This window comes from Ixodes scapularis, unplaced genomic scaffold, assembly GCF_016920785.2.
Source record: "Ixodes scapularis isolate PalLabHiFi unplaced genomic scaffold, ASM1692078v2 PGA_scaffold0__279_contigs__length_252992795, whole genome shotgun sequence".
In the NCBI taxonomy this organism is placed as follows: domain Eukaryota; kingdom Metazoa; phylum Arthropoda; class Arachnida; order Ixodida; family Ixodidae; genus Ixodes; species Ixodes scapularis.
The window spans coordinates 142796314-142807842 of NW_024609835.1; the positions used below are offsets into that span (position 1 = coordinate 142796314).

General features: G+C 46.5%; 1 protein-coding gene across 1 annotated transcript; it reads right to left on the reverse strand.

The window, feature by feature from the left end:
- Positions 1-854: 854 nt before the first annotated feature.
- LOC120839689 lies at positions 855-11253 on the reverse strand. Its single transcript, XM_040210016.3, has 11 exons — positions 11111-11253; positions 8182-8335; positions 7962-8054; positions 6444-6819; positions 5398-5776; positions 5153-5314; positions 4884-5070; positions 3649-3891; positions 2014-2185; positions 1097-1245; positions 855-1033 (listed from the first exon to the last, which is right to left on the reverse strand). Exons 2-11 carry the CDS (start codon positions 8198-8200, stop codon positions 855-857), a joined length of 1959 nt encoding a protein of 652 aa, XP_040065950.2. The 5' UTR covers positions 8201-8335; positions 11111-11253.
- Positions 11254-11529: the final 276 nt, after the last annotated feature.

The window sequence follows — 11529 nt, forward strand, 5'->3', positions numbered from 1 at the left end:
TGCTTCTGTGGTGGCCCAGAATGGATAGCGAAGCCAATACTTGTCCAAATACTGTCACGCATGTCAGACAACCGACAAGTAAGCAGCGAAAGAAGGATCACCTCTACAACCAGTGCTTTTTCCAATAAGCGCATGGAAACAGCTTGGAACAGACACTGTGGAACTATTCTACAAACTTCTCTCACCATTACCGTTTTGCAACAAACTAGTTCAGTAAGTAGCCTGGGGTTGCTTTCTGTAGTCAAGTGACAGCAGAGATTGTCTGCGACTTCCTAATAACAACATTGAGGTGAGAGGGACATCCAAACATTACTGCCTTGGACCATGGCTTACAGGTCAGGTCCCGCACAACCTGAGAGTTCCTCAGGTCGAGGGACTTCTCATCATCAGTCTGCAATTTGCAGTCCACAGGCGAATAAACGAGTTAAAAGATTTAATTGAATTTTAAAATTGTCTGTCCAGTCAATCACTCAAGAACGAGGAAACACCCATACAGGCAGTAGTGAATTTCTTCTCTATAAAAGCACACCAGAAGCAGCGGCAAAGGTTTTCACGCATGAAATTTCTAGAAATGTCTAGATATCATGGGCTTTCCAGGTTTCGAAAAGCCTTTTCCTATAGAGATGCGGCAAAAGGGTCCCCAAGTTCACAGTAAAAGTGTAGCAGATGAAGTCTTTCTAAGACTCTTACCAATTTTTCTGTTACTTTCTCAGACGGTACAGGTACACGGCATACAGCCAGTTCGTCTGGTGGATTTGGGGACGACTGGGCAGGTTTCGCCGCGTCAGGCTCCCGTGCTGTGTGGTGGCCAGGATAAGAAAAGAATTCCCATCGACCACATACACGGGCTTCCACTATGCTTGATCGAACCGGGTCCTGTGGGCCAACACCGCTGCTTCCTTGTCTGGCCTTTGTGCAACGCTGCACAGAGGTGGTCGACGAGGACGTGGCCCGTTCGCAGCCACAGCCAGCTGGTAGGTCCGGGAAGCCTTGGCCAACTCCAGGCAGGAATTGAGGAGCCTCTGGACGTAGTCTGAGTAAGAAAGTGTGATAGTCAAGCTGCAGCCAATGTCTGAATAAAAGTGTCTGTATTTACCGTACGACGCAGTCTCCATGATGGGGCTGAGGACCCATTCGCCTTTCCGTGACTTGGGAAACTTCAGACAACTTCGCTTTTTGTCGTCCTTCGTTGTGGCCTGCGCACGGTTGCTGTTCTCATTGTAGTGGAGCACCGCGACGGCAGTCCTGTGAGGGCCGCATATAAGGGGAGGAAAGACTGTAAACATGCCCCAAGCATATTTCATATTAGAACTTTTCAGAAATTTTCATACTGCACAACACATGCTAGTAACCGTATCCACACTGGCAGGCAACCTGTCGTATGCTAGCAGACCATCCTCGGGAACATGGCCCTGCATCGTTTCACACACTAGCAACCCATCGTATTCTCATTGATTGACTCACTATTATTGTGATCAAAATTAAGTCGACACTTCTCATTTACTGTAAACGACTTATTTTTCGCGGTCTCAATATTTCTTGATTTTGGTCGAAGCTCAAGCTTCGACCAAAATTCGCAGGTTCTAAGTTTTGCGACACAATGGGATCTCAATGTAGATTCTTATGTGCTTACATTCTACCAAAATTGTTTGCGGGACATATTTTTCGCAAATTGTAGGCGATTCACAAAAATTAGGCCTTCGCGAAAATTAAGTCGTTTACAGTTCAAGATGCGCTGCAATTTGCCACCATTGTGCGGACACAAGTATGTGTGAAAAATGGCTTCCCTTCGACTTACGGTAACAATGAGAAGCTCGTTAAAGACGAGGGAGATAAAGATTGTACAAATTGACGTAGGGCCTCGCTCCTAAAAACAGTATGTGCACTCGCTCATCTGCTAGTGTACATAAGTGCATCCCCAGAATTTTCTGCGTGAGTGGTGCACAGTAGAAATTTCAGAAAAGGCTCATAAATAAACAAATATCACTAGCATATATCAGGATGCCTGCTTACCGTGCCACCATGCCCTCAAAACTGAAATGACTGGATTTCGGAGTAAACCGGAGCAGCATGCTGTGGAACGACTCTAGGCGATAGGTCTGACCGTCTCCAGACACCCTTGGTATGTCCTTGAGTAGTTGCTTGGACATGACGATCTTTTCGAGAGCCACGTATGGCTCGGTCCCTGCGATAAGAGAAAGTATCGAAATAACCCTCAGGGTGTCTAGCAAGTTATTACAACTCTACAACGGTCCCTGACCATTGTAGAGGTGGTTAAATATATCAGATCATTACAACACAAGGCATTGAGCATTCAGAACTGTAACAGTACTTTCGCACGGGCTGAACCCAACTTGCATATTCCGAAATATTTGGGTTCGTCCTGTCCGGATTAAATGAGCACTTTCTTGCCCCCTGACATAGTCAGTGAAGAAGCCACTTCCAGAAACACAATAAAAACATGACGCTGAACCAGACATGTTAATAATTACGAATGGCAGCATGGCATAGCCGCCAGATGCACACTTTCGGATACTTTTGGCTTGGATTGTATTGGGGTCTGCAGCTTTCCCATTTGTTAATAATAATAAATCTAGTAGCTCTAACTGGATCTAGTCTAGTGTCGCGCCCTCAATCCAATCCAAGGCTTTTACTGGATTTGTCGGCGGTTCCCTTTGCATCGGGTATTACACTCTACATCAATTGAGCAGGGCCCGCGGGCTCCGCTCCAAGCAGAATTTATTACCTATTTTTCTGCCCACAGGTTTTCAAGTCTTTGCTCAGGGCACTCGATAGCGTTTCCGGCACATTTTCCCTGACTCGGCTCGCTCTTTGGCAATATCCCTGACAGTCCCCCGATTTTTCCTGGTAATTAAATTTCCCCTGACAATTCCCGGTTTTGCCGGTCTCTAGACACCCTGACCCTTGTAAGTGCTGAGTTTATATCGATAATGACTGAGCAGGTAAGCCAGAGCGCAGCCGAGTATACTCCTGGTGGCACCCAAAAGGTTAAACAGCAAAGCCAGTGCCCATTGCAGCCTGTCCACAAATCACTTTTTTGTGTTGTATACGTGATGCAACTGCCATTTTATTTTTTATCCATCTCTGCAGAAGCTAGATCTCTGCTCAGTAATTCTGCATAAATAATTTTCATATAATCTGCAATTTCCCTTTTTATGCGTCTTTTGCATGTTACAAGTCGGTCTTCACTTCCTCATTCTGTGTCTTTTCATGACCTCAAAAGTGGAGTGTTTTTCTTGAAATATAAGGCTAGAAACATGCAGTTTAAGCCTCTTGATGTAATTGAAATGTCCGCTCAGTACTATGAGCTGGATATGAGATGGAGTCCTCCCATCGGCAGGTCTAGAAGGGGGGGGGGGTTGGGATATCCTGACCCTCCTTTTGAATTCCGCAGGTGTGAAATGCAGAGCGGAAAAGGGGGGGGGAGCATACGAGTTATCCGAAACACAATCTGGTATGCTGATCCCCCATCTGGAAACACTTGCATTCATCTCCAATTCCTCCTTGTGCTATTTGATTGTAGACTGGCCAGAGCAGCCAAAGGAAGTCTGTCCTTGTTATGAAAGCTTCGCCGACAACTGGAGTGAAAAGAATGTTATGAATGTTTAAAGAATGAATCTTTTTTACCTTCCTGAAGCCACCAGCGCTCTTCGATTGGGCCATGGGTGCACGCAGGGTACAGGGGGCTGGGGTGCTGATGGACGTTGCTCACGTGTCGCATTACGGACACCCATTTTGCGAGCACCAGCGCGCCATTGTCACTGCTGGTCTGTGCACACCAGTAGACGTGTCCACGTACAGTCTTCACCCATGCATTCAAGATGCTGTTCTTCTTTGTCTTGCCTGCAGAGGCCATCTTGCTCCCAATGCCTATAAATTAGAAAGCCTCCATGATTATTAGCTCAGCACCAGTCTAGTTTGGAAAACAAGTTTTGATATTAGATACACTAAATATATGAAGCTATAGTAAAATTGCATCTAGATACTGGTGCAGCATGGACAACATCATCAACTTTAGTATACCATATGACGTTTGAATAATGCCACGTGTATCTTGACAACAAAGCATGTTGCACTATAGTTCATTGCGCCAGCAATCATTAACTCAATCGTGATCGGGCGGTGTTACACAGCAGTGCCATCTACCATCAAGCCGCTAACGATCATTGAATTCAACTGAGCTCGCCTACCTCAGTTAACTGATGGGGGTTCACCCCAACAGAGCTAAAGATGGCAGCATTCACCACTGATAGCCAGTGCTAGCGAAGCATTTACTATTGCAGAAGAAGGTATCTATTATCAGAAGAGGTATGATACGAAGTCAGAGCTACCACTAAAACTATTGCGAAACGTCGAGGAAGTGCGGCCATTGTGATGTCGGTGGCAGTAAGACTTTCGTTGTCACTCTTGCTTTAAATTTCTGTGAAATATTCCAATTTTCGTTTTCTTTGTTCTCAAAATAAACTAAAATCTATCACTCTGAACGACTTATTTTTTACAGGCTCAATATTTTACGATTTAGGTCAAAGCTGAATTTTTGGAATAATTTGTGGGTTTTCATTTTTGCGACATGGTGGGATCTCAATATGGGCGATTCGTGAAATTTAAGTTGTTTACAGTATATGTCAAGTTAAACTTTTTTTTGTGTGTGTTTTGTGAAACATGTTACACACAATTATCCTCAATACTTTTTTTTCTATCATGTGGGTCACGTGACGTGCATCAGAACTCGGGTTATTAGGCCCATGTACCGCGTAGCACCAGGCAACTTAGTTGAGCTCAGTGAGATGTCCATGATCCTTGACTCAATGATTGTTAAAACGGCCCATGTACAGGGGTATTGGAGTTATCAATACTATTACCTTTTGCGACATGCCATGCGTCGAACCGGTGCTTCGTGTCGGGGTACCTATCTCTCATCAGGGCATTCACCCCAAAGTGCCGGTCGGTCACAAGAACATACACAGACAGCCCCATGCTCAGGAGGAAGTCCAGAGAACGTTTCAGGCCCTCCGTCTCCATGTGGTTGCTCGACTTGACTTCTGTCGACTAGGGTAGAAAAAGGTGCCGTAAAATGCATACCTGATCCATGTGATGCATTGAGGTCATCTTATATTTAGCCACTTCTTACCTGAAGAACCTCGTAGTGCATGATCTTGTTGATGCGGGTGTCAAGCAGTGTATATGTCCCATACTTGGCAGAGTAACCAGGCGAGTCAGCACGCCCATCGCCTGCAAGGTGGAGCTTGTCTTTCGTGGCTGTCAGGAGAGACTCCTGTTCAGCTTCCCAGGTCTTTGAAACAAGAAAACTCAGTGTCAGGCTCAATCAGTGAACATGTTTAATGAACGGACAATCTTGTTGTCACTTCTGCTCACCTTTGTAGCAGCAGGAAAGACCAAAGAGCTCTGCACCCGGAAGAACTGAGTCTTCTTCAAGACTTGCACGCCTATAGATCCCAGGAGGCGAAGAACGCGCGTTGGGCTGGCTCCAGAGTAGGTGATGGCAGCAGGCAGCAGGATGTTGAGGAGTGCCTTGCTGTTGATTCTGGGCTGGTTCTCCCACACAGTCTTGTGCCCTCGTGCACACGTGATGACGGCGTGCACAAGGGTCCCTCGATGTGTCAGCTTCGTCCGTGTCGGAGCCAGGCATTTGATGCAAACCGAAAACAGCAGCAGCAGCTGTGATGCAGTCACCAGGTACTTCCTCTCCTTTACCGGGTCCACTGCTGCTGAAGACGTGCTGCACCCTCCTTCACTGTTAAAAAAAGAAAAAGAATAAACCAAAAGATTATAGTGTGGAAATTTCAAAAACAGTTCTTTTTTAACGCTTCTAATTTTTTCTATTCTGCCATCATCTCTCACAGTTCTTTGCACAAAACCGGGATATCTAACAAGCTCCTCCTTTCATATTCATTGACCTTGCCAGGTTCTCCCAGACTATCTCTATTAAATTTCCTGGCCGTTATTTCAACCTGGTCCGAATAACCAAGTGTGATCGTCGTGCTTTTTATAAGATGTACTTCTAAGGCTCCTCCACTGCACCATAAACTGTATGTATGATAAAAAACACCCATGTAACCACCATACTAAAGTTTAATTTAGGAACTGGTAGTATAATAAATTAATTAATTATTCATTTAATTAGGTAATGGCTTGCACTATCGAATGATGTTTCAGGGAACATTATTGGGTGCAGCTGTGCCGATGTGCGACTGTAAAGCTTCGTTATTACTGCCGTGCCACTTCCATTTGTCATTTCTCCTGATATAGCCAACCTTTTGACTGTTTCCCTTATATTTGTCTAACTTTTGCAGGTGAAGAAAAGCCCCAGATAATTACAAGTTTTCCAGATTGGTAGACCTAGCTTAATCCTATTCATAAAATGGAGTTCTGGTTTCTGAAAAATTACAGTGGACACATACTCGACATCTGTTGCACCGTCCGAGTGCACAGAGTCGTTGGACCAGATGCTGGTGTCGGAATCCGGTTCATCATCGGAGTTGAAAGAGTTATCCGGCCTGTAACTCTCGTCCAACAGATCTGGCTCAGGGCAGATATCTTCATCGGAGTCCAGGAAGGCGGCCTCCGTGTAACTGGTGTCCGAAGGCGATGCCCCAGGTTCTGAGGGTTCGGGAGTGGCATCCCGCTCCAACGACAAGGGGCTTGGCGTCTTGTCCTCTGTAGGCGTAGAGCACCACTGGCGCAATTCTTGCTCAACGTCTGCAGAATTCTCTTGGGCTTGTTGGGGACTTCCGGGAACAGCTGGCTCGCTCCCCAAAGGGCTTTGGCCAACCATGCCTGGAAAAGATTGAATGCCAGAGCAAACATTATGGTGTCAAAACTGCTTAACATGCACAGTAACAGTGTGCATGACATGACTTGTGATGCAGTGCAGTTTTTACAATTGATGAGCAAAAATATATATCCGTCACTCTCACCCTTCCAAGTTTATTTTGACGCAATAAAAACATTAGGTCCCCACCTTTCTGCCATGCAACTGCAAATAGCCCAGGCTCAACGAAAGATGAGGGAAATGCATGAATGGCCACAGTCAAAGGTAGTGTTATGAACTGGTTGGAACCAGTTCATGCTTGGTAGCGGCAGTAACCAAACTAATATCTAGCAGGCATGCTGGAACCGAGACCAAACCACAACAAAACACAAAATCGGCGGTTCAACACCATGGTTATGATATAACGGTGGTTCTGTGTTTTCAAATAAAGCCGATGAAATCCAAAAACCATTTGCCTGTAAAACTTTTGTCAATTCGAATTCATCCGAAAAAAATAGGATTTTGAAGGTCACACCGACCGGGGAAAAGAAAAAAGCGTGCAATAAAGATCAGGTTGGATCAGTGCGAAGGGTCGTCGGTCCTGAGAAAGACGGTGGGTGTCTGGTTTTGCAGAGAACAAGGCAATGTATTTCTAGGTCACGGCAGAAATAAGGCTGTACGTCTAACGGTGCTAGCGGGTGTTCCAGTCTCAAGTTCAGACCATAGTCACCATGGACAGCATAGTTCCATCAGTGGGTGCGGGTAAAGTGACTTGAATGGGGGTGCGTGAAGCTGAAGTTGCTATACTACTATGTTGTTCAACCTGCGCTTTCACGGCACATTTCTGTGGCACCTGCAACAGCGAGGCGACATTTACTTTCATGCATATACAAACATGTGCACTTGTATTTATTACAGCAAGCTTGTAGTAAATACAAGCACACTTGCTTGTTTTGAAATGCATAGATGAGCTCATTGTAAATATTTCACACTATTAAAATTTGTTTTGATAGAAGAATGAAGTCCAAATAACACTTTCCAAATTTGACAAAAATAAACTCGGGGAAACACGGACATAATGCATCTATGTTATGTATACTATTAAAACTCTCGTCACAATTGTATTACATAGATAGCACTATATTCTTAAGCCACCACAGCTACTCACCGGAAGATGTTGGCAGTGCCGGATTTTCAGTCGAGGTCTGACAAAGCTCCTCGAAGGCTTGCACAGCTTTGTCCACAGACAGTGTCGGTGTACCTGGCACACCAAAAAACATTACATTTCAGATATAGACTCGAATAACATTGCACAAAGAGAGAGAGAGAGAGAGACTGATAAAGCTATTCTGTCATTACACGATAAGGTGAACCAAGTCACTACATACCTCTCGTTACCACACACATACAGATGTGGCAGATGGGCGGCTCCAAGTGCGGTTCAAAATGGCCATCAATTGCAGTAGTTGCTGGCACGGTGTCGCATAAAGCGGCGGTGCTGCTGTTGCACCCTGGCCCAGAAGTGGAAGCCTGGTCCCCGCTCTGTAAAAGCAGTGCGATAGTTACTACAACTGGTATACACCAACTCATGTTTACAAACAAACCGGAGCGCCCCTAGTGGACGCCACCGGCGCCGCGTATGCGCGATGGGGGTGTGGGCAAGAAGCTCACCGTCGCCCATAAACAAACCATTGAAATGCGATGTTGTCGTCGTCGGTGTAAGTTCCCGGGCTCTTTTTCGCGTTGGAATTGTTGATTCTACGTCCTCCTAACGATGTCCGACTACTTGAGCGGCGTCAGCGAAATTAACGAGGCTTGTTGCACCGCAAAACTTCGCGTGAATAATCTGACATGCGGCGATTCATTCCGCGTGGACGCCGCAGAATAGCTAGAGCCTGATTCACATGATGAGATTTCACTCGCAATTTTCAATAGCGACGTCGCTCGGACTGCAAAAGCGTGAACCGTAGCTGAGATGGTCGACGTCAATACTGAAAATCGCAAGCAGAATCTAACCAAGTGAATCAGGCCTAACAAGTCGGTGATGGCCACTGGTAACAATGATCAACATCTCCTCGTATCTACTGTTTACATCGAGCCTGCTTACCAACCTTCAAACTTAAGTCTTTTGAGGCCTGCACTTACTTCTTATCGCAAGTGCCGGGCCCACGTTTGGTCTACGGGCCGGTGTCCTCTAAAAGGGCAGACGACAAACAGAAACGTTTGAAAGAGCAGACGACAGTTCGAACGATCAGGCGACCGTTTAAACTTGAAGACGCACTGAACGCAGTTCGCAGGTGGTCCGTACAACTTGACGGTTTTCCGGCATTCATTTTGGAACAAAACAAATAAATCTGATGGCCAGAAGTATCCGTGAATTCAACCCAAAATGCTTCCCGCCCAAGCAACTGACCTTCAAACCTTTCTCGACCCTTTTGGTACAGCCCCAGTCGCAGCATTTTGACAAGAAGGCAGGTTTTTGTCTGGTTGCTTTCAAAACAACGCAGGAATACACGTCTCAGATGGGCACTTCCGCCCACAGCCCCGGACTGGAAGTGCGTCCGACGCGCCACAACCGCGCCGTGACGTAACAGAAATGAGTTTGTGTATACACGAACTCAACTCTGCGACGTCACGGCGCGGTGGTGGCGCGTCAGGCAAACGTCCGGTCTGGGGCCGTGGGCAGAAGTCCCCATGCCAGACGTGCATTCCTGCATTATTTTGAAAGAAACTAGACACAAACATGCCTTCTCGTCAAAACGCCGTGACTGGGACTGTACCAAAAGTGTTGAGAAAGGTTTGAAGGTCAGTTTTCACGTGCTCGGTTCGCCCGAGAATCTGGATATGTGCTGTGAAAAGGGAAAAGCAGACGCCGTCGGACAACGATTGCTTGGGCGGTAGGCACTTTGGGTTGAATTTGCGGATGCTTGTGGTCATCAGATTTATTTGCTTTGTTCCAACATGAACGCCAGAAAACCGTCAAGTTGTGCGGACCATGTTCAGTGCGTCTTCAAGTTCAAACGGCTGCCTGATCGTTCGAACTGTCGTCTGCTCTTTCAAACGTTTCAAGCGTCGGTGTGAGTTCCCCTGCCCTTTTTCGCGTTCGAATTGTTGCCCTGGCAATCTCCGACCACTTGAGCGGAATCAGCGAAATTAGCGAGGCTCGTTACACCGCAAAACTTCGCGTAGTGGTGGTCCGCACAACTTGACGGTTCTCCGGCGTTATGTTGGAACAAAACAAATAAAGCTGATGACTACAAGTATCCGTGATTTCAACCCAAAGCGCTTCCCGTTCAAGCAATCATGGTCCGACGGCGTCTGGTTTTCTCTTTTCACGACACATATCCATGTTCTCGGACAAACCGAGCACGTGAAAACTGACCTTCAAACCCCTCTCGACTTTTTTGGTACATCCTCAGTTGCGTCATTTTGACTAGAAGGCAGGCTTTGTGTGGTTCCTTTCAATGCAGGAATACACGTCTCGCATGGGGTCTTCCGCCCACAGCCCATACCGGAAGTGCGCCCGACGCGCCACCACCACGCCGAGACATAACAGAGTTGTGTTTGTGTACATATAGGCTGGTTTCACATGATATACCTTCTGCTCAAACCCACGGTAGAATTCTTAGTTTGTGGGCCTTAGCCCTTTGCTTTCCTGCGGGCGGAAACAATGTTTTCCAACTTGCGCAATTTTTTTTTTTTTTTTTTTTTTTTTGCGTTGTGATTGGCTGCGCCAGTCAAAGAAGTCGGCAATGCAAAGGAGCGTCGGCTGGTACTCAATTTTCATACATATTGATATTTATTCGGAGCTTAGATGATCTGTTACTTGAGGAATTGGCTCACTAGTGGCCAAAATGGCCCCAGTCGGTGCTGCGGGGCCACCTTGATGGACAGAAAAGCGTAGTGAACAAAGGTATGTGAGGCCTAAGAGCGTCTTCGATGGTGCTTCTTGAGCTCTGCCGTCGGTAGAGATGCTGATTAGGTTTTGTGGGATTCACCAACACCGCAAAACTTCGCTCATAAACAAGCGCCTCCATGTAACGAATAGGGCAAATGGTAGATGCAGCCCGCGCCCCCCCCCCCCCCCCCCCCTCCCCCTGCACTCCGAAGTGCAATCGAAGGAAGTGAAATTTTGTTTTTTGACACCACCTTATATCAAACAATGCGAGACGCTGTTGATGATTCACTTTTTGGTTGCGGGCCAAGGACCTGCACGTTCAGTATTAGTAAACATGTTTCGTTACTCATAACAATGTTATCTCCATGCTCATGCATAAGATATGGCTAATTTGTACCAATGAAAACAAAAATACGTACTTGGCTAAGGCACGCTGTTCTGGCTTGGTTCTGACCAACAGGTTCTTCTTGAGCCACTGGTGCATCCAGCGATGACTCATATGTTGGTGCTTTGGAGTCGTCATCCCATGTAGTGACCACTGGCAAGCTACTGCTCTTCGACACTGTGCTGCTGCTGCTGTGGTCACCGCTCTGTGAAACCAATCGGTCAATATTTATTGTCTTTGATTTGTTCATAACACACCCTATAGCCCAGTTTAAGTGTAAGGGCCGCGCGAAAGTTATAAAATAATGAATGAATAAACATTATCGTAGGGATGGGTTCCAGCACCCCCAGGTGAAGCCCAAAGTCCGGGGCCTCAAAAATGGCGGCCACCAATTTGGCACGGTCCACCTGCTATTGCTGGCCAGTGGCCGCGTCATCGGTCTGCCGCTCCTCC

Excerpts from the sequence above, each read along its gene's own strand:
- LOC120839689 (XM_040210016.3), bottom strand. Across the intron at positions 3,892-4,883 it reads CGCATGGCATGTCGCAAAAG|GCATTGGGAGCAAGATGGCC; the intron begins GTAATAGTATTG and ends TCTAATTTATAG. Across the intron at positions 1,034-1,096 it reads CATGGAGACTGCGTCGTACG|ACTACGTCCAGAGGCTCCTC; the intron begins GTAAATACAGAC and ends TTTCTTACTCAG.